The 23,692-nt window shown below is 39.7% G+C and overlaps 2 protein-coding genes across 3 annotated transcripts; both read left to right on the top strand.

Annotated features, from left to right (window-relative positions):
* The first annotated feature begins 174 nt into the window (after positions 1–174).
* Positions 175–11,913, top strand: nol8 (nucleolar protein 8). 2 transcript variants are annotated; one of them, XM_053316519.1, is made up of 18 exons: positions 175–217; positions 1,479–1,626; positions 1,819–1,881; positions 2,046–2,124; positions 2,453–2,609; positions 3,039–3,337; positions 3,827–4,089; positions 4,438–5,924; positions 6,580–6,777; positions 6,988–7,113; positions 7,552–7,645; positions 7,855–7,993; positions 8,090–8,173; positions 8,821–9,146; positions 9,239–9,383; positions 10,114–10,175; positions 10,947–11,029; positions 11,420–11,913. In XM_053316519.1, the coding sequence occupies exons 2-18, from the start codon at positions 1,506–1,508 to the stop codon at positions 11,477–11,479; spliced, it is 3,786 nt and encodes a 1,261-aa protein (XP_053172494.1). In that variant the 5' UTR covers positions 175–217; positions 1,479–1,505; the 3' UTR covers positions 11,480–11,913. The 2 variants fall into 2 exon arrangements, with proteins under 2 accessions (XP_053172494.1, XP_053172493.1); XM_053316518.1 differs by having other exon boundaries at positions 9,236–9,383.
* Positions 11,914–12,989: 1,076 nt separating this feature from the next.
* Positions 12,990–19,057, top strand: gpr37l1a (G protein-coupled receptor 37 like 1a). The gene is made up of 2 exons (XM_053316532.1): positions 12,990–13,628; positions 18,015–19,057. The coding sequence occupies exons 1-2, from the start codon at positions 12,990–12,992 to the stop codon at positions 19,041–19,043; spliced, it is 1,668 nt and encodes a 555-aa protein (XP_053172507.1). The 3' UTR covers positions 19,044–19,057.
* Positions 19,058–23,692: the final 4,635 nt, after the last annotated feature.

The raw sequence follows: 23,692 nt of genomic DNA, 5'->3' as shown, positions 1-23,692 counted from the left end.
TGTCACAGGTGAAATGTCGGATAGCTGTAAATGCTTTTTTTCGCTTTAGACTTTATTTGTGATTTTGGTAAAGGTGCATCTCCTGTTAAATAATAAATCTACTACAGCGGAACCCTTCAACTTCTCGGGAAACAAAGTGCGGAAGGAAATCTTGACAGGATACCACCCCCGGACCCATTTAACAGTGACACCGGCTGGATACATGTGAGCATGTCAGGTAAACATTTGTTGGTTTTTCTATCGATATTAAATTAAACCGATAATTTGATCGTGAAAGCGGCATCATTGCAGTTATAAGTGAATTTACGTAGCGATAGTAGTTAATTTAGATTTTTGTGTCGCTGTTTGAGTTCGTTTAAAGATTCAGTGAAATGCTTCAAACGTTAAAGTGCTCCAATCGTCAAATTATCCTACCTTTATAAAAGATATAATGTTGGTTTTAACTGTTTTACAAGATTGTTGGTCACCATATTTATATCCACGACTTGACTAAATAGTAGAAACACCTCTCTATATAACACAATACAAAGCAACAGCACCACATGCCTCCAAAATGACCATAATGTGGAATTTACACTTAAAAGCACGTTGCAAATATAAGGTAAACAGTGCTGGCAGACAGAGAGGGGCATCCTACACTTCTGCACAAGTCTTAGTGAGTCCTGAAGCTGTCACCTGTTCAGACTGAAATGTTCATGTAGGAGTTTATAAATATTATCACTATAAGTCCAGTGCAAAAAACTCTTGTCTACCTGAAGAGAGAAACTAGTTTTGTGTCTGTACATGAAGTTTTTTTGAATAATAAAATCTACCCACAAACCAAGGTATTGATTTTATTATAAACATTTGTGTGGGGCTGCATCTAACATTGATTTTTATTATCGATTAATCAATTAGTTGTTTTGTCTGCAATTTGTCAGATAATAGTGAAACATAGGGACTAAAGAAATCCAATATTCACATTTAAGAAGCTGGAATTAGAGAATTTGGACCTTTTCTTTCTTGAAAAATGTCTTGAAATGATTAATTGATAATCAAACTAGTTGTTGATTTATATAATAGTTGACAAGTAATCGATTAATCAACTAATCATTGCAGCTCTATGCTTATGTATATAATGGTAAATGGACTGTACTTATATAGCGCTTTTCTACATGTCACATTCACCTATTCACACACTGATGACAGTAGCTACCATGCCAACCTGCTCATCAGGAGGAAGTTAACATTCACACACTTTTGGCACAGACATCAGGAACAATTTGGGGTTAAGTATCTTGCCCGAGGACACATCAATATGTGGACTGGAGGAGCCGGGAATCTAACCTCCGATCTTCTGTTTGGTGGATGAGAGCTCTATAGTGTAATTTGGCTGAAACAGTCATCAAAGTTAGTTCCCACCTTCGCTCTATTGATGGATTGAAAAGTGGATGGATCAGCATTTAAATGTCTGACCTTGGTGTGTCTTGTCCCTGCAGTGACTGTGTTATCTTGAATACGGAGCGATGCAGCGACTGTACGTTGGTGGGTTGAGCCACACGATCACCCAGAAGGATCTAAAGGATCGATTTGGAAAGTTTGGAGATGTGGAAGATGTGGAGCTGCGGACCAGGAAGGACGATGAAGGTGAGGAAATGTTCAGTGTGGGGTTTAAGTTCATGCATTTTGTAGTTATATGGATAATCATGCAAAATCATCATTATTGTCCTTTAATAAACATAAATATTTTTATGCTTCATTGTATGATTGTTGTTTTAATGATATTTCTTGCTTTAGCAACCTGTGTGTGTTCTGACTGTTGCTGTTCTCCTCCTGCAGGTGTTCCTTACAAAACATTCGGCTACATTAACATCAACATTTCAGATGCAGACCTGAAGAAATGTAAGTGAGCAGCACAGGTATCACAAAGCCAGCTTTGTGATACCAGAGTATCTGAGTAAAGCCCAAAGATCACTGGATAAACCACTAATTCATCGTCAGTTTGTGATACAGACCCAGAGCTTGTATTGTATCATCAGTATGAGATAAGTGTTTTTCCTCTGCAGGCATGACGGTGCTGAACAAATCAAAATGGAAAGGAGGAACTCTGCAGATCGAAACAGCCAAGGAGAGTTTCCTGCACAGGTACAGACAGTCCAATAGTGACATGAAAATGATAGTAGTTTATATAATAGTTTCCAATTAATTTTTGTCTGTGATTTTGCATAATATAATCCAGGCTTTGTTTTCAAAACGGATGTGTAGTTTTCCAAGATGTAGATTGTCCCCAACTCTTAACATTCAAACAGATTTCAGTGATTCATGAGGTTAAGGAACAGCTCAGGGATATATATATATATATATATATATATATATATATATATATAAAGCGAAACCACCTGCTGACAATCTTATGATAACAGATTCTCCCTGATCCCAGTGTGAGATGAGTTTGTGGTGTTTGTGTGTTCAGACTCGCTGAGGAGCGGCAGGCGACGGCAGAACAACGCCGCCAGCCGCCTGCAGCTGAGGACAAGAGGCAGAAGATGCTGGACTCTCTGAGCAAAGCTGGTGTAGAAAACTTTACCATGAAGTCTGCGGTGCCGGGGACCGAAATACCAGGACACGAGGTCCACTAATCTACTGCTTCCTGTTTCTATCAGAACACCAGAGTGCATTTATGTGTGTTCAGGGCAACTTCTTTGTTTGGTGTGGACGTTAGATCCAGTAGAACCTGAGCAATACTGGCTTTTTGTTCTATGATAAGAGTTGTATATTATAGACTGCAGAATTTTAACCAGGATTTTCCCTATTTTTACATAAATTTATGTCATCCAAATAATTTAAAAAATGACATAATCACATATCAATTTAACACAAAGTTGACTTTTAAATCTTGACCAAGAAAAAGAAATCAACTGTTAAATTTGAAAGTCACAAATTGCAACATGTTTTATTAATTAGCCAAAAGAGGGCTCCCCAGTGTTTGTTGAATCGTCTTTATTTACTGCATAATGTGTGTGGACGGAGGGATTGACTGTCTTCTTCTCTGGTTTCAGGACTGGGTGGTCAGTAAATTCGGACGAGTCCTTCCCGTCCTACAGCTCAGTTGTCGGAAAGGCAGCAAAGCTCGAACCCTGAAATACGACCCGTCCAAATACAGCCACAACATCCGCAGGATAAACCCGCCCGCCGAGGACGAGCCCACACCCGTCACCCAGCTCACCTGGGAGGTACCGGGAGGAGATGATGACATCAGCAAGAAGAGGCGGGGTGAGTTTCCTCCATATCAGCCACCGAGACCCAAGAAGAGTCGGACAGACGTGGCCAACTCGCACAACGCTGTGGACAGAATCAGGTAACAGTGTTTTGTTTTCTACAGTCTGACATGAAGGTTTCAGTAGTTTGTGAGATTCCCCAAAAAATCCTGTTTGTTTCTGCTCCTCTGAAAAACTAGTTTCTCTAAGTTTCTGGGTTTCGTACATGGTCCTTTTTGGGACTCCATATTTTTCTGAGATTCCCAGATGTTCCCAGTGGTTTCTAGAGATTCCTGGGATTCTCAGAAGATTGTATTAATATTAGAATTCCCAGAAGTATTTGCTGATTTCCTGGATTTCTTTTGAAGATACTATTGGATTTTTGAAAGTCCTGGTCCTATTTTTCAAGAATTTGTTTTATCTGAGGACCCTAATGGTTTCTGTCATTTCTGCTGGCTTTAGTCACTTCAAATAATTTTCAAGTTCTTTTCGAGATTCTTTGAGCATCAAGATTTACATTTTAATCCCACTTATGGTTTCTACACGGTGTTATTCTGCTCTCATCAGTCTCCTCCTTGTTCTCCTCTTAGACCTGAGAAGACTGAATCTGTCAACAACACTGCAGCTCATCGGGTCACCAACGGATTCAACCTACCGACCAATCCCAGACTGGCTCAGAGGAGAGGGGCATACGTATATGACAGTGATGATTCAGAAGAGGAAATCCGCAGGTTGGTGGTGTGTCAGCAGACCCCCCATGTTACACTGTCACAGCAAGCGGACGAGGATAAACTGGAAGTGGTTGGATATGACTTCTTGGTGAAGTCCAGACTCTCCCGTCAGCAGGAGAAAGGTAACGGACATGTTTTCAATACATTTTATTTACATCATCTTTCTTTTATAAGTCCCAGTAGCTTAAGTTTTTTTACACAGTTGAGTTTTTCTCTCCACTCAATACAATATAATGAAAATAAGAGAATAAGGTAATAGAACAAATTAAGCTCATGTAATAAGAAAACAAAACTTTATATAAAAGTAAATTTTATATTTTTATTATTATTATAAGATTATTGATATGGAAAGATGATATTTATATGTGAATTTAGCACCTGAAGTTCAAGATGTGTCCAATTTCCTGGCAAAAATGTCTCTAAAAATGTGACAAAATATGCTAGAACATGTTTTTTCTTTGGGTTTCCAGGTGATAAAGACGAGGATGACTACGACTCCGCCGACACAGATGAATTATTCGCTTCCAGGAAACCTCCAGCGCAGGAGAAACCGACTCTTCTCAAAGCAGAAGACTCCTCAGGAAACAGCACAAACGGGAAGAAAGTCATGAAGAAGAGGAAGAATAAAGCTGGTGAGGAAGAGGAGGAAAAGTATGATTCATCAGATGCTGAAGAACATCTCCCCTCCAGAAAACCCTCCTCCGTTCAGCAGAGAGAGGATTCTGGGAAACAAGGCAGCAGCCAAAGTAAGAAGGTGGCCGTCCTCCCTGTCGTAAAACCCCCTTCCTCAGAATCAGATGATGATGATGAGGATGAGGAGGAGGAGGAGGAGGAGAATGATGAAGAAGAGTCAGATAGTGATGATGAAGAAGAGGAGGAGGAGGAGGATTCGACTGATTCAGATTCAGATTTGGATTATGATGCCATGTTTTCTAACGTGACCCGTCTGGAGATCTCCTTCGCTGACCTAAAGAAGCTCGCTGAAGCTTGCCAGGAAACCTCCGACATTACCGCTCCCAGCATCCTCGGCGCCTCCTCCGACCAAGAAACCAACCTCAAGTCCGACTCCGCTGAACAGCGCGCTCCCAAGAAAGGCACCACGCCCGAAGATATCCTCGCTGCCATTATGGAGGAGGACAGCAGCGAAGACGAGGGGAAGAAGAAAAAGAAGAAAAGAAAAGTCGTCACGGCAACGCAGCTGCCTGCTTTCCAGGGGACGAAAGCGCTGAGTCAGGGATCAGAGACAGATAAGTGTCAGAAGAGACAGAAGGAGGAAGAGGAGGGAGGTGTGGTTAAAAAACAGAAGCTGGACACTGAAACTCCTCAAATAAATCACAAAGCAACAGAGAGAGAAACCAGCAGGAGACTGAGCGGACAGAAACACACAGAAACAGAGAAGGAGATGTCAGAGAGCAGTGAGGAAGATGAGGAGGAAGAGGAGGAGGAGGAAGAAGAAGAGGAGAAAAAGGAGGAGCTGGTGAAAAGCACAGGTGCTCCAAAAGTTTTAAAAACAGTTCAAACTAAAGTTCCACTAAACACTGACAAAGCTGAAAGTGGTTCCTCATCTAGTAATGATGAAGAGGAGGAAGAGGAGGAGAGGATAAAAGCCAATCCGAGTGTTGTTATATCTAAAGCTGCAGCAAAGGCCTCACCTTCATCCTCCAGCTCCTCCAGTGAGGAAGACGAGGACGAGCAAGAGACTCTTTCTGCTAAAAATGCTGTGAAAGCAGCACCTCCCCCTGCTCCTCACAGCGAGTCCTCTACCAGCGAGGAGGAGGAGGACGACGAAGAAGAAGAGGAGAAGGCAACGCAGGCTCCTCCCAAGGTGGTGTTAGGAGCTAAGGAGGAACAGAAGCTGCAGAGGGAGGCCAACAAGAGGAGGCTGGCTGCCGTCCAGCAGAGACAGAAAGAAGCTGAAGAACACAAGAAGCTCATCCAGGGAGCTTTAGCCAACCTGGTGGGTGCAGAGTGTTCATCACAGGTGTAGAGCGAGTATCCAGAAAACGTTGCCATGCAAAATATCGCAATACTATGCTGTATCGATTTTTTTCCCCCACCACTACCCTACACCCTCTTTTTTAAATATTACAATTACTATACGATAGTGTAGATGATACAATTTTGAATGATTTAACATATGAGTGATATTATACGGGTGTGTGCTCAGTTCTGTGTGAAGAAACTATAAACAGACTCATGAAGAAAACAAATAATGTCACTGTTAGGATATAACACATTTTATTTGGAAAAGGTTTAAATTGCAGTTCAGTCTTTTGAGCAGTGTGTGTATGTGAGCTAGTAGAAGATTGTCTTAACAGGTCACATGTTGCTCAAACTGCCTCTGGAAATGTGTTCAGGTGCCTTCACTCTGCTTTCACTGCAAAAACAAAAATAGGATCAGCTTACTCACCATTTATTATTTCTCCCTCACTGAAAAATCCAGAGTGTATTAATGCAAATGCAAATATTTTTAGCTTCAAAGGTTTAACTACACATCATACTTGTGTCCTAATTCACCGAAAAGTCCATTGCCACTATGTGTGCACTGGACGTTGCATACTGGACAATGAAGAGCTATTATAATACTGATAACTAATATTAATCTCCATTAGGACACTCCAACGACAGGAGCAGGGAAACACATCGTCTTTGGCTCAGATGACGACGATGATGATGATGATGAAGATGAGCAGCAGACAAGCTCAGAGGTCACAACATCAAAGAAGACGCTGTTCCAGGACAGCCAATCAGAGGACGAGGCCACGGGCGATGAGGCAGCAGCCAATAAGAAAGGCCCAACAAAAGAAAAAGTGAGTGAAGAATTACTGATATCAGATAGTATGAAGCTCTGTCTGTTTTTATTAGTTATTAAAATCAATATTTAGCCATGAAGATGATTTTAGATGATGAATGGCGACCTGTAAGAATGAAACAAAATCAAACCCTGACTCTGCTGTGATTTAACTGTTTTTGTGTGTGTGTGTGTGTGTGTGTGTGTGTGTGTGTGTTTGTGTTTTCAGGTACGTCTGAAACAGTCAGGCCCTCAGCTGTTCGGCGGCAGTGAGGATGAGGAGGATGCTGATGAAGAGGAGGATGACAGCAGGTTTGACATCAGGCCTCAGTTTGAAGGCCTTGCAGGACAGAAGGTGAGAAGAGTTCACACCAGGCTGCTACCTGTGTAAATAAAGGATACGTTCACTTATTCGATGCTCATGTATACACTTAAAGTATTATTGATCGTTGGAAGTCTTTATTCTGGTCAAATAAAATGTTTAAAGTTCAGCAGAAGCTAATGTGTCTTCAAGTGTCTTTTGACAAATCAAATGACAAAAGTCATCAGAGTAACAAATACAAAAGTTATCAGTCCACAGCTTTCATTCCCATCCTCTGTTGTAGACAAGGTCCTGTGTTTTGTAGATATGACCCCTGAGAAAAGATGCTAGGATCACCAAAATCTTGAAGTTTCATCCTCTGGAGACTACAAACTATAATTTAAAGGCATTGTCTAAAGATCTCTTAAGTTATAGAGAGTCAAATAGACATCAGCGCTGTGATTGATGTTTGTTTGTTTGTGTATCGTCCAGCTGATGGAGCTGCAGTCTCGCTTCGGGACTGACGAGCGTTTCCGGATGGATTCTCGATTCCTGGAGGAGGTTGAGGACAAAGAGGAGGAGTCAGGTGTGTGTGTCTGTGTGTGTGTGTGTGTGTGTGTGTGTGTGTGTGTGGTTGCTCTATTCCTGGGCTGTAGAAAAGTGGGTCAAGACAGTGATGAAAAAATGTAATGCTGAAATGTGAGATGCTGTTAATCAAGTTACATTCACCTGTTTTTATTTTTTAAACCTGTGAGCTTCTCTTCCTGGTGAATAAAACGACTGTTGTTGATTCAGAGAGGAAGACAAATGTGACGGAGGAGGAAGAGGCTCTGGAGGAGGAGAGGAAGAAGAACCTGTCCATCCTGCAGAGCGTCCTCGGCAGCAGCCAACAAACCTGCAGCATCAAGACGCCCGTCAAAGCCAAGACCTTCAGGTGAGCCTCACACACACACACACACACAGTCTGGATTTCAACATGTGATATTCAAAATGAATGAATGAATTAAAATGTGTTAATGTGTGTTTGCAGAGACGTCTCAGCGCTGCATTACGACCCCAGCAGAGAGGAACACGCTGCGTTTGAGACCAAAACAGACGAAACCAAGAAGGAGAGGTACGAGCACAGAAATTTGAATGCACCAATATGATCTGTTGCATCCATATCAGCATCAATACTGACCTTATTAAGCAGATAGGATAATCCCATAATTGAAACCAAAAACCTTCCATCCCCTTTGTGTCTACCACACGTTCTACTGAAGATGTAGAACTTAAAAAATGGCGCACAGATACATAGTCTGATTTTTAAAGGGAACACATTGTAGGAAGCAAGATTTACATTTCTTTTTTGATAAGAAAGCTTGCTTGGTGCTATATATAAGCTGTAATTAGATGCTTTTTGACAATAAAAACATGCAAATACACCATAAAAATGAAAATATTAACTTTCAAAAGGGAGATAAAAGTACCTCTAACAAGCTGGGCATTGTAGTTTTTAACAAATATAACTCAGGAGGAAATAGTGCCTTTCTTGGGGACTATTTTCAGCGGTGGATTAATACACATTTGGTGCTCTAGTGAGTATTTCCGACAGCAAGACGATGTTGATTCAAAATACACTAGTGTGTTTGTTTCTAAAATGGTAGTCTATGACATCCAACAGTCATCCAATCAACATGTACTCCACCTGCATCATATCCACCTTATTCCCTCTCTACCTGTACTCAAGTCAAACTATCATGTGATCTGTTGTCTTCACAGCAAGTCGGCCAGGAGGAAGAAGAGGGAAGAGGCTCAGAAACTTCCAGATGTTTCTAAGGAGATTTACTACGACGTGTCCGGAGACCTGAAGGCTTTGTTTGGTCAGACGAAGGAAGATGTCGCTGGAGGAGAAGAGAAGACAAGTTGGGACCAAGAAGAGGAGGAGGAGGAGGAAGAGGAGGAAGTGGACGAAGAAGAGAAGGATGAAGAGCAGATCCCTATGTCATCTCTCCTCTCAGCAGATACCAGCACCAAGGGAGAGGAGGCGTCTGGATTTAAATTCTCTTTCTTTGGAGATGAAGCCGAGACAGAAAGTACACAGACAGGTAGGTTACATTTCAGATGATTACCTCAGAATATCTCAGGAGGAAGATTTGTTCCAGCTTTTAAATCTTTCTGTCTTTCTTTCTGACAGCAGTGGAGTACAAGGTGGAGAGCATCCAGACTCCGAAGGTGTTGTGGCAGCAAGACCCTCGTTTACAAGACAGCAGCTCAGAGGAGGAAGAAGAGGAGGAAGATGAGGAGCAGGAGGAGAAAACCAGCACTGTCACTAAGACCACAGGGTGAGAAAAATCAAGTGTTGAGCCTCTGTGTCTTTGACGTGTTGTCAGCCGGCTGCAACTAACAACTGTTCTCATTAGTTTAGTTATTTTCTTGATTACTTGTTTTGTCTGAAAGAAGAAAAAAAGACTATTCAAATTTCCTAGAAGTCAAGATGGATGTCTTCAATCTATCTGTCAATATATCCAAATATATTTAATTAAGTGGCATTTGTGACAAAGAAAAGCATCAAATCTGGACATTTTAGAGGCTAGGACCAGTGAATATCATAATAAATATAATATATGGCATTTTTGCTTTAAAAATGACTGAAATAATTAATTAAGGATTGAAATAGTTGCTTGTTAATTTCCTGTTGGTCGACTGATCGTTTGAGGTCTAATTTCTACCTGCTCTGAATGTCCACATTAGAAGGCAAGATGAATTCTTCATGATGTTATACTTGTTATACTTGTTCAAACCCTGCCAACTTTGACACGCCCATAAATTTGGCCTATCACTACATAAAGTAGGTCTCATTGTTGGATTGTCTGTTTCATAAAGTTACAATACTTGTAGGACGCAGTATGTTGAGTGTGTCCTACAGAGAAAGTCCTTATTGGACCACCTGTAAAAATATAGGATGAATGAATTCATGTTTGATGTATACTGAGGCCTTAACACTTACCTGTTGACCTGTTGACCTGTTATCATCTCATCATGTCATCTTAACTTAACTTTAACTTTTCACAGAGAGGAGACTCCTCTGAAGAAAGAGCTCTTCTTCTTCTACCCTGAAGACAGCAGATTGACAGGTAGGATGCAGTGTGTGACTGTAGAGAATAAAAAAAAGTTATTACTTCTCTCCCAGCCACAGTTATAACCTCATGCTGCAATCCATTGCAAGTCGGAAGTCAACAGACATCTTGCCTGAGTTTTTTACTTTAATGGCAGATCCATTGTACTTGCTAGAGGTGGAGGATTTTTTCTCCAAATTTCGAGTACAATGTATTGTAGCATCACCCCCTCCCCCCCTTTTTTTGGTTCTTAAGGGATATACCTGACGATTTTCTGCATGTTTCTTATTGTCAACAAATCTCATGTGCAGAGTCATCAATATGCACATGAGTTTTGTGGTTTTGTGGCGTCTGCCACTGACTGACTGAAAACATGATCACTGTTATTAATCTTTGGAGCTGTTTCTAAGTGGAGCTCTCTGCAGCCAGTATTTCTACAGCAAAGGTCTACTAGACAGAAATATGATATATCTATACTATACAGTATATTGGCTTTAGATGCAAACAGTGTCTGTAAGTAGGATGAATTCATTTTTCATTAATTTATGGTTTGGCTCTGCACATGAGATCAGCTGACAATAGAAAATCAGCAGCAAGAACACTGTATGGCAACATTTTAAATGTTTTTTTCTTTTTTACTTGTTAACCATCTGAGCTCCTGTCTTGTCCAGTGAAACCAACTTTTCAGAGAACAAGAGGATTTCCTGTCACTTTGTTATTGTACTGTTACTTTGAAGTTGTGGCAGCTTCAAGTATATGGTAGTCTAAACCTTGTCTTCCCTCCATCAGAGGGTCCGAGGTTGTTCTGTCGTCCCACTCAGCTGGAGGATCAGAGGGAGCAGTGGGAGGAAAGGAGGACCGCGCTCAGACAGGTACATCAACTTTTCACATGAACATTATCAAAAACAGTCTCACCATATTTATCTAGTCGAGTACTAGAATAGATGAAGATCTTCTTACGGTACTCAGAAGCCTCTTTTTCCAGCTCTTGAAGGACATTTACTTAGTTTTCTGAGTACATACTTGCAGATTCTTCTCTTCTGAATCTTATACACAAACGTTTTTGCACATATTCACGTATCTCAAATACACATGCATGATTAGAGGAACAGTTTCTCAGCTTTACTCTCATATTTTTAAATAATCCAGCTACAAAAGATAATAGAAGTTTACATTACTGTAGTCCAAATGGCATCATGTTACTTTAACCTCTGAGTGAAGATGTAAACTAATTAAAAGATTCCTCTCTGTCCCTCTCACAGGAATACCGCAAGAAACACAAGGACGCCCGGAGGAAGCTGAACTCTTCCCACAGGAGCTGAGGATTATGGGAAGTGAAGTCTCTGTGTATGAGTTTGGACTCACTGCTCTGGACTTCAGAATTAGGATCTGACAGATTATTTCCTTCCTCTTGTTGTCATTTTCTGCCCTGGACTGATTTTAACAGTCTGAAGGAGGGAAGAAGGAAGCCAGACTTTGGATGAAAGTTTAAGATCATCAGAATATCAGGTTTATTTTTTTATTTTTAATTAATACCGAGAAGATATTTTGCTGTCACAGCTTCCTATTGAAACAGCCGCTTCTGATTTTCTCGTTAGTTGCCAAGGAAACATTGCTGCAACTGTGAACTTCTGGACAATCAGCAACAGCAGCAACCAGTCACAGCTACAGAGGACCAAACCTGTTAATAAATAAATTAATGAATGACTGAACAAAATAATCAAATGAGCAGAGAAATAAATAATGGCATGAAAACAATAAAAGTTTGATAACATTAATATTTAACTCTTGCTTCAGGGTTCAGCATAGATACATTTTGTTGATCTATTAATTTCAGTCATTTATTACTGAATTTATTTGTCTATACTATTCATTCATTCTTTTTTGTATTAGTCAGTTTTGGTCCTCCATACTTAACATCATACAGTATATGTCTGTGTCACTGTTGGTGCTACAGCTGTCAGTCAAAGTAATGAGACTTGTGGTTTTCTTTGTGGACTTGTTTGCCTCATTACAAGTTGATTTGAGAAGCTTCAGTGTCGCTTTGTGCTGTAAAATAAAGTGAAATGAGATTTTGTTTATCTGAACTTGAAGAAGCTTTCAGTTTGTGTCTCGTTTATCAGATGAATCCAGTTAAAACCAGTTAAAACAGTCCTGCAGTTAATCATAACTTCATGAAGGTTTTTTTTTCTCATAAATTTGAGGTTTGGTAGTTTTTGTGAAAGGGGTGTAAAAAAAAAAAAAAAAGTAAAAATATTCTGTTAAAGTACATTTAGAAAAGAATTCATTCAGAAATCATTTTCATAAGTAACTAATGTATATAATAACTTAATTACATATTTTTTCTCAGTAACTGTAGCAGATTAGTTACATTTATTTTGTAATTTAATTACCTAACGCCGTTACATGTAACTAGTTACTCTCCAACCCTGAGTGCAATACAAATGACAAAATTTACTTTGTCAAAGTTGTTAAAAAAACAAAAGTTGTCTAAATGTAATCAGTGCGCATCCTCTCCTGACTAAGAAAAACAGGCTTCACTGTTTTCTCACAGTCAGTGTTTTCTTTTATTGTGAAGTGACCAACCGGAAGCTCTTTGTTAATTAAATGTGTCGATGCTAGTGAATGAAAAGTGCTGAAGTGAGTCTGAGCAGCAGCAGATTCACAACTTCTCCATCAGCACCACAGAGAGAGTCATTTAAAGTTTCATGAACTTTTTTTTTATTTCAGGAGTGAAATATTTGTTGCAGCACATGTCTGTGAAAGAGAGAGATAACAACACGGACTTGTTATATTTAGTTAAACGGTAAAAGGATACAAAACAAACAAAATATGCGTCCGGTGTTGTGTCTTCTGCTCCTCTTTCTCCGGACTGCGGAGCTCCGTCATGTGCAGCCGGGGTCCGAGCTGGAGACGCAGCGGGCGGAGGATGCTGCAGGGAGAGATGCGCCCCTCTCCCCGGGAAGGACTTCTCTGCACCGGGTTGAAAGTTTGAGAGTGGCCCCCCTGAAGCGAGTTGCCCGGGGAGCCAAAGACGGGAGTTTCAGGAAAAAAGACCCGCACTCCTCGACCACTTACGGGCAGCCCCGGCGGCTGGATGACCCTGGTGGTTACTTCACCACGCAGCGCACCGCCCGGTTCATCTCCGCCCTACCCGGTAACACCTCATCGGGCCGGGGCTCGGGGCTCCTCAACCCGCTGTTCCCGGTTACCGATGGCTCCTATTGGGCGTACGCCGTTATGCTCCTGGCGCTCGTGCTGTTCGCCGCGGGCATCGTGGGCAACCTCGCGCTCATGTGCATCGTGTGGCACAACTTCTACCTGAAGAGCGCGTGGAACTGCATCCTCGCGGGGCTCGCGTTCTGGGACTTCCTCGTGCTGTTCTTCTGCCTGCCCGTGGTCGTCTTCCACGAGCTCACCTTGAAGAGGTTGCTAGGAGACCTGTCCTGTCGGCTCGTGCCCTATCTGGAGGTGAGAGAGCTGAATGTTTTTTAAACTTTTAATGACTCCTTTAAAGTTCATTTAATCAGGAAAAAATGTAAATTATTGAAGTTTTATGTCATTTAATAATAGTATTAGGAATATATCATTCAATTTCCCCCCATGTTGAGTAAAATACAATAAAATAAAATCGAAATAAATAATAAATAAACATCAAAGTGAAACAACATGAAATAAAAATAGAATACCTAAAAATTACATTTTATATTTTTATGAAGAAGTTTTGGTCAACACTTTTCTAAACCAATGCTTAAAACAACAGGTAACTAGGCCTATAGCAACAGTTACTACCAAGTTTTACACAATGTTACTACTTTACTGAAGTGCTGCATCTAGTGATTTTTAATCTTCTAAGATGGATCTAATTATCCATCTTATTATCCTCTTGGAGGTTTTTTGTTTTGTTTTAGTGTATAGTATATCTCACAGATCATCAATTTAATTTAATTTAATTTAATTTAATGTATTATTCCACTTAGGTGCCCAGAGACTATGGGTGGATAATAGCAATTTTTGTTAAAACCTGGCACAATGCATCTTCCTTGTTTTATACAAGGGTAATATTTTATTGTGAATTGTCCCTGTCTAAATAAAATAAAATTACAAATTACACACCTGCAGAGTGTTTGTGACAGGTGACTGAAACATTGTGAAGGATCTTTATGGAACAAGTGAATACAGTGTGCATTTGTTTCTTCTCCCTTTAAGTTAGTGTGGAGTCTTGTTTTATACAACTGAATGTCCAAAACTCATAAATGTTCTGTTCACTGTGATTTAAAACAAAGAAAAGCTGTAAATCTTCACATTGGATAAACTATAACCAGAGTAAAGAGTTAAGTAATCAAGTTAAGATAAATTCTCTGTCACTGCTTTGAGTCACTGTTGAATCGACTTTTCCTTCCAGCACAAGTTAACTCAGTGTGTAAACTCACTACACTGTGAGTAAAACGAAATGCTACTAAAAGATTTAGTGGTGTGTAGGCTATCTGTGCCAAAACTGAGATATCTTCCAGCCACAGTGAGGCAGAGAGAACCTAAACAATTTAACGTGATAATTAACTTCAGTCAGTCCCGTTTAGACAGTCAGAGACATCCAGGTCTGAAATGAATGGCCTGTTTGTGTCTTGTGGCTCCACAGTTTCACCCTCAGTGAGCAGTCTTCACTTTCAACAGACCCGCTGTTATTGACTGTTTGGCCCCTTCAGTCGTCTGTTGTGAACCATCAGTGGAGGACGGGGTCCCGCATGAAGCGACCCTTCTTCTCCAGCTCACAGAAACCAAACAATGAAACACAGAGGCGCAATTATCAGGAACTTGGATGTTTATTTAAAGATTCAGAGTAAAGAGATCCAAAATTAAGGCTTGGTGATAAAAGAAAAAAATAACATTATTGTTCCGTCTAACAAAAAGGAGGAAAATCAAGATTACACAGAAGTTGAGACACAGAAGTTCTTTATTATTACAGAAAAACAGCTTGGGTGGACATGTAGGAGTTGAATTTGGAGATCTTAAAGACAATGTTTACAGATTTTTCAAGTTATTTTGAGACCCAGTGTTTTTGCATCAGGATTTAGTGATTCTCCACCAAACTTTCATTCTTTGAAACAACATGAAATCCTCCATAAAAGGAAACAAGACAGATTTAAATAATTATAAAAGACTTTCCTGAGAAGTTTTCTGCAAACAATAAGTCATCTGCTATCTATAGTGAAAACAGAGGAAACACTTTGAGGTGGTTGTTTGGGTTTAGATAGTTGTGTTAAATTTATAAGCTGTTGTTTTTTTCCAGAGGAATTTCCATGAGACAAATGCTTTATTTAAATAAGACTGATAAGGATGCACAATATGATATTATATTGATAAAGTGATATGAGACTAGAGACAGTATTGAGGTATTTGGTAGAATAAAAGGTGATATTGATTTTTTTCTCCATTACTTTTTTTGCTCTAGTTTCCAAAAATATAATTGAACATCTGATTTTGCGCCTTTAAGTCACCTGATGTCCAACAGGTTCGGTGAAGATGTAGTTGAAATCATCATGAGAATATTAATAAGAACAGTGTCCAATATTGATATAATATGTCACATTACAGTACATTGATTTGGTAGAGTGAACAGAAGGAACTGGGAATCAAACCACCAACCTTTAAATCAATGGATCCATCTGTTTCTCTGTGTTTGGACTGATTCTTGTGTGATTTGAAGTAGAGCTGCGATGGTTAATCATTCAGTCAATAGACAAAAAATGAACAATTTTGATAATTAAATGAATTGATGAAGTGTTTTGGGTCATTTTGAAAGAAGAAATGTTAAAATGTTTTGGTTCCAGCTTCATAAATATGAGAATTTTCTGATTTTGTTAGTCCTATATGACTGTAAACTTAATGTCTTTGAGTTGTGGCCTTGGATGAACATTTTTCACCATTTCCTGACATTTGAACTAGTCTAACTGACTAATTGAGAAAACAATTGACAGATTATTATGATTGATATGAAAATAATTGTTAGTCGTAGTCCTAATTTGGACAACAGGAAGATTATATCATAATAAGACTCTGCTGAAAGTTGGTTAACTATAATATTGACCTATATCGTCCAGCCTTTTAGAGCTGAGCATCATCTTAGTTAAGTTGAAAGCTCGGCCAATCAGTAGCTTAGTTTAGAGTTATAAATTAGAGCTCTTCTCACCACCGTTGTATTTTCAGTGCCTTCATCCGTCTCCTGTTGGAACCTGGACTCAGACCCAGCCGGCCTGTGGAGTCCTTGTTTTTGGCTCTTGAACGGCTCCATGCGCCTACAGAGCTTTAAATCACTGGAGGTTTACTAATTTGTAATAACAGCTTGTACAAGGCAGTCCTTAACGATGTCAGGCTGCCGGCCCCCTCGATTCTGTGCTCCTTCACAGGTTTTTTTTATGCTAATGAATGAATAAGTTTCCTGCTAATTAATTAATGATTGCTAAAACGCTCTTAAGCAGTTTGGAGCGTTGTATTGAGCGGTGTTTAAAGCGGGTCAGGGTGCCAGCTGCCTCCCTGCTCTCTTAGTTTAACTATTTTCATGCTAATTAGAGCTCTGTGTTAATTATCTCGAGTTGTGTCTTAAAGGTTTGAGGTCGTTAAGCACTCAGAGGGGGAGGACAAGACTCTATAATGATGAGTCTGTGTTTTTGGATCAAAACCGCAGACTTTAATGTGCACGAGGCACCAATAAGTGTCTCCAGTCTGTAGGCTAAAAGCTGTTACAACATCTCTTTTCCCTCCGTGACTCCTTTTGTGTCACTGCTTCTGTTTTCTAAAGGTCAAGGAAAACGTTTCTCTCACAGCCTTGCTCTCATTATGTAGTTTTGGCTAATTCGCCAAGAGTTTAGCATAACAAGGCCAATTTAAAGGAAGCCTTTAAATTTAAGCCTCTGAATGGCTTCCTCTCCAAAGCAATGACAGCTGAGGCACATGGGTATTGTAGTATTTATAGTGTTTTATTTATTAATTGGCATAGAATAAACACAATATCTCTGAAACAATTAAAACATCGGGCCATAAAATAAACCTACAGGATTGTTACATTATCCAGAAAAGTCTCCTGTTTCTGTATGTAGAGAAACATCCACAAAACACCCACATTGCAGCTTTAATAAAGCTATAGTTTGGGGAATATGCTTTACTGTGTTTCTTTCTGAGAGTTCGATGCTCTGCAGAGAGAGAGAGAGACAGATTGCCTGGCTCAGTCCAAAGTCTGAAAATACACCTACAACACCTTTTAAAGCTTGTTAATTAACGAGCAGCATCTTGTTTGTTTAATCTGCACAAAAAACAGAAATGTAAAAAACAGAAGTTGTGATTTAGGAGGAGTTGAAATGTGATCAAAGGTTTTCAACAAGATGTTCTCAGGTTTGAATCATTCCTCCTACAGTCCAAACATATGCAGAACAGGTTAATTAGAGACTCTAGAGTGAGTGTGAATGGTTGTTTGTCTAACCGCCCATTCAATGTCAGCTGGGAGAGTCTTCATCCTCCTCGACCCTGCAAAGGAGAACGGGGCACAGATAATGGACTCAACAGATTATGATAAGAACCCCTTCACTTACGGCTTTTAAACATTTATATTTACAGCGGACTTCTTGTTATTCTATCCCTGATAAATGTAAGCCGAGCATGGAATGGGTTTTTATTGTTAATTAAAGAGCTATATAAAAACGAGTGTCATGCAGGAAGTGTCATCATGCATTATTTTATAACCTGTCAATCTAAAAGTTGTTCATGTTAATGGCTCATACTTCTGTAAAGATCATTTTCTGCCCCAGTAAACTTGTGTGATTAACTTCCACCTCCGTCACCTCTCTGTCATCTCTCCATCAGATAACCTCTCTGGGTGTGGCCACTTTCAGCCTCTGTGCTCTGAGTATTGATCGTTTCCACGCGGCCACAGGTCCGGGGCCCCTTCACACGCCGAGAGTGGAGCCCTGCCAGTCCATCTTATCCAAGCTGTCCGTCATCTGGATGGGCTCCATGGTGTTGGCGGCCCCTGAGCTGCTGTTGTGGCAGCTCCTCCAGGAAACTGTCAGCCTGCCGGCGCTCCCCACTGACCTGCAGCAGAGCCATGTGGGAGGCTCTTTGATGGCTGCATTTAGAGCCCGAAAGGAGGCGTTCGTGGTGGATATCTGTGTCCGTGAGCCGTCTGTGGAACTCCCAGAGAGCATCTACTCTCTGGTGCTGACCTACCACGAGGCCCGGATGTGGTGGATCTTCGGGTGCTACATCTGTTTGCCACTTCTTTTCACTCTGGCCTGCGACTTAGTTACCAGGCAGGTGTTAGCCCAGCATGAGATGCAGAAACCCGGCAGTGAAAAGGTGACCGGCAGATGCTCCTCCACCTCCTCTGCGTCTTCCTCCTCGACAAAGAAGAAGCAGAACGTGAGGGAGCACAGGCTGCGCTCTACTGTGATGGCGCTCACCATCTTGTACGTCACGTGCAACCTGCCGGAGAGCATCTGTAACATCACCCTGGCTTACATCTCTGTCCCCATGGCCGCAGCCCTCCCTCCTCTGGCTCTGTCAGCGCTGAGTCTGATCGGACAGTTCCTGCTGTTCGTGCGTTGCTCTGCGACACCGGTGCTGCTGCTGTGCCTCTGTCGCTCGTTGGGTCAGGCCTTCATGGACTGCTGCTGTTGCTGCTGTGATGAGTGCATTCCCGACAGCAATTCCTCTTCAGCTTCCTCTGCCTCGACCGCCGCCACCTCCACCGTCTCCTCGCCCACATCACTCTCGCCACCCTCCCTGGCTCTCTCCAGTAAAGAGGACACCGTGAAGGGTGTGTTGGCAACAGAACCGGCAGTCTGCTACGACAGGGCTAAAGACTCTTCAGTAGCTCTCGGGACGCCCTGCTGAGATCCAGAACTGCTTTTAACTACGTGTCATTTTTAAGGATCATTTAGGTTTATTACAACTTGGTTCTTATTTTTGTACTTTAGTCCATCACAACTATCAATCGTAACTGTACACAGGTCAAGAAACATGAGCAGTCAGACCATCAGACTGAGTAGAAACCATCCACCCATGTCTGGAGCTGTTCTTCATGGTTTGATTTAGGCCATTTAGCTCCAGTGAAGGAAAAGAAAACTTAATGCTACAGTACACAATAATAAACAGACAACAGAGGGCTTTCAACTTCCTATTTCACCATAATAATGTCCCAGTTCACAAAGCCAGATTCAGAAAAATGGTTTCCCCCAGAGTCAATGACGGGTTTTTTGGTGTCTATCTGGTTTAGTCAAATTTAAAGGGATTAAAATGTGAAAATAAATGTATGAATAACATGCATACATTCTTTTTTTGTGGACTCAATATAAGTAGTATGGCAAAAATATCAAAGTGGTATAACCATAAAAACTTTGTACCAAATAATTAAACTTGCTTAAAAACGCTAAATTCTCAATAAAACACTATATCAACTAGTTTGGCATGATCTTAAATTATAACTTTTTATATTAAATTAAAGTAATGGAATACAATTGTTCTAAATATTACATTTAATCTGGGGAATCATGTCAATCAGGAACCATTTACATTTGTTTTTCACACTTCTTTTTCCCATCATTATTACTACTGATAGAAACGATGGACAAAAGTACCAAAATAAGAACTACTTTGCAATAAATTGGAAGAATCCTTTAATCTCAGTCTGGATGAACTGACAGTGTAAAGTCACTGTAGAAGCAGAAACTTCTCTGACTAGCGTTAGATCATTATATTCACTAGACGAGACTCTTTTAAAAAAGGAGTTTAGCATTGTCCCCTTGTGATGGATTTAATCCCATTATTTTAGGACTCATTATTGTTTCAGTTTCTTTATGATACATTTCACATGTTATAGTTATTATTATTAATGTTCTAATGCTCATTCAGGATATTAGTGTTACCTGCTCTAAGTACTGTACAGGAGAGAAACACTGGATATTTTGGGTTTTGGGGATTTTAGGAAGGTGGACGGTTAAACAGGAAATGACGACTAAATGAGACTTTTGACAGCTGACTGCTGTTTGTGAAATGTTTTTATATGATTTTGCTGTTGTTGCTCATACGCCTGACTTACACTGCGTCTACACAGGATGCACCTAGTAAGTAGTACGTAAGGACCTTACATCTTGTCTGACCTTTCCATTGGAGACTACACAGGCCAGAGAATATAAAGCTTCCAAAAGCACTTACCTAAAAATATATCTTTTAGAGGATATATACTGTATACATATACTGTCTACTATATAATATTTGGGGGAATTTTTAGAGATGGGAGACAACATGCAACAACAACATGCTGCTGGAATCAAGCTGGACGTTGCAGTTATGTAGCAGACCTCTTAACCAGCAGGCTACCATGCAGCAATCAGGATATAAAAAGCTATGTTTTGTCCAAAAAACCATCAAAACAGTTAAAGATTTGTACAGTTTGTTATTACCTGAGGATAAATGCCCCTCAGGCTTCAGTATGCTTCAAAGGAAGTGCTTATCACTTCCCAGCTACCACCAGCAATTTTTGTATATTTCAGAAGAAGGCAATCTGACATTCACACCTTTCTTATGCAGAGATTGGTCAGATGTGTGGAGGTATGGAAGTAGATTGGACGGGATTGAACGCCTCTTTTTATTTCACCTCACTGTCCAGTGTGAACAGTCTGAACAGGTAGAAACAAACAAAGCATACTGAGCCTTTACCTCAGCTAATGTGGACATTAAATGGGTTGAATGAAAAGTTTCCTCAATTCATGACCACCTTTCTTTGTTAAAAGTTGTCTACCTTCAAATAAGCATTGTAAATATTGAATTATTTTCCAAGATGATCCTGAGAGAATGACTCATCTGCAGATGGCTCATTTTAAAACGTGTAGATCTGAAGCATATAAAGACACCTCAGGTCATAGCGACAGGTGTGTGAAACACAAACTGTTACTGAAGTGCATCCTGTGTAGACAGCAGGTTAAAAAAAGGGAGTGAGGTGATATGAGAGATCAATCAAAATGTTGAAACTACTGTACATCAAACAATTCAGTGTGAAGTTTTACCTTTTTTTTTTACTTGTTTTGTTACTTTGGTTTAGTAAAGTTTCGATTTTCATCAAGAAAAAAAAGTTTTGTATCATGAGTTTCTTCTCTGTGTTTTTTTAATGTCTGGTATAAACTTTACAAACTGATACAGACAGTAGAGATGTTGATGCTCTATAACAAGGCCAGTGTAGTTTATCTTCATTCAAATACACAAAATACTTACTTAGAACACCAAATGTGGATTAATTGGCAGCTGAAATGAAATCTCAACAAATGCTAAAAACTACAGTTCTCAGCTAAATTACATTGCCTTTTTCTTTTAATAAATTAAACAATATATTTGTGGAGCATTTTTGAATAGGAGCCAAAGGGTTTGGGGCTGTGTGCCAGGAGTTGGGAAGTCATAATTTAGAGATGGACAGACACATTGTTGGTTTTGGTCTTTTCATGGGATTTGTTAGTCAATCAAGTCAATTTGCCACAGCGGGCTTTACAGTCAACATCCTCTGTCCTAAGTCCCAGGATAGAGGATGATTCAGTTCAGTACAACTTTCTTTTTGACAGTAAGAAAACTTTTTAATTTCAGTTAGATCACATAAAACGGACTCTCTTAACCATATATTGTCTCAGGTCCTCCCATATCCCATAATGTCCTCACATTGTGCCGCCTGTTAAATGAAAACCTAATGCAAGTTTTTACAAAAATCAGTCTGGAGAAAGTAATAAATTCCTTTTTATATTTTGTCTGACAATATAAAATTAGAATTTTCTTTAAAAGAAAAGATTTAAATCTCATCTCTAACATCCTGGTCAGAGTTTAACCAAATGTTACGCTGCCAAGCATGACAAAGAAACCCTGAGAGAAAAGTCATAAAGTGAAAAGAGGACAAAGGAGAAGCATAAACAATGGAGGGATGAAAAAGTTTTTCCAAAACAACGAAATAAAGAACAGACTAGAAGACAGAGATGGAAAATGGAGGGTTTCCTGGTATTAGAGGGCTACTTCTGGCCTAAAACTGTAAACATCTGAAAAAAATCACATCTGAATTAATTGGATGAAGGAGGGAGATGGCTCGTGTTAACTCTGAGCTTCTTTGGAAAGAATTCCTCGCAGCAGCAACAGCGTTCCCAACACCCACTGAAGGAGAAAGCCGTTCATGCTTGACTGTGACGCTCCTTTTTGTTATTATTCAATTATTGAAGGTCACAGCTTCACAATAACAGCTGGCCTTTGAGTTTCTGCAGACATAATGAACACAGTCGCTCTGTGACCAGTTGCTGGGGAGCGCAGACAAGAATTCCTTACTTACTCAACTATTTTCCTGGTTTTCTCAGCCTTTTTTTTCTTCCTTTTTAATATATTTATCTATAAAATGTGTTTTTCCTCCAGGAGAAAATGTTTATAACTTTGTGAATACATTGTAGTGTATTGACAGTGACACGCAATCTACTATCTGTCGCCTAACACTCATATCTTGAGCCATATATTATTATTATCTTATTATTACCAGATTTATATCTTAATAGACTGAGATACTGTCAAAGATAATGTACTGCACACAGGATAAGATATGAATCTACCTAAAACATCCATCTTGTGGATAGATGAAACACAAAGGATATGAATCTTATATTGTCTTCAGGCGACAAGATAATATCCTGCACACAAGATATGAATCTGTGGCTCACAATAACTTGGCACAAATAAATAAAAAAATAGACATTGTAGTTTTTACTGCTGCTTAAAGTCTCCTCTTTACATTTCGATGTATATACCTGCACAAAAAAACAAGATACAACATGTAAATTATTTGTATCTTGACAGCTGTGGAAGGTTTTATTTTTAACCTTTTGATAGCAGTATTTCAGGCTAAGTGCTAAGCTAGGTGTAACAAATCCTGCTTCTGGGTTTATATAACTTCTCTGTGGTGTAACTTTAATAAAAACCAGGGTCTTTGTTATCTTAAGTCGAGGTAATTTTCATTCAAAACCAGAGGCAGATCTAGGAGTTGACCAAGTCCGGGGTTTAGCCCAGAGTCAAGGCCAAGTTTTCTAAACGGTTCACGTGTGCAGAATTTCATTTTATTGCATTGTATGACTATTACAAACATTAGTGGTATTAACAGTGATTTATTTTGGTCCTTATTAACAAATTATTAAAAAAGAATGCACATAAAAATAAATATATAACAATAAGTAGAGGTGGAAGTAACGGATTACAAGTAGGCTACTCACGTTACTGTAATTGAAGAGCTATTAGTTTATTTGTCAGTAATTTGACTTTTATAAAGTATGGTTTAAATGAAGTAAAGCAATTTTATTCGTACATTCATCCATTACTGAGTGAATTATTTATTTGTGCCTTAAAATGATTAACAGATATTATGAGTTAGAAAAAACCCATCAGACATCAAACGCATCTCATCAAAAACAGGCAGATTAGATCAAACTATCATGACTAAACAAACGAAAACAGTCAGCAGATGGTTGAAGTCA

The sequence above is a fragment of the Scomber japonicus genome, chromosome 3 (genome assembly GCF_027409825.1).
Source record: "Scomber japonicus isolate fScoJap1 chromosome 3, fScoJap1.pri, whole genome shotgun sequence".
In the NCBI taxonomy this organism is placed as follows: Eukaryota; Metazoa; Chordata; class Actinopteri; order Scombriformes; family Scombridae; genus Scomber; species Scomber japonicus.
This window is presented reverse-complemented; position numbering and strand designations above follow the sequence as displayed.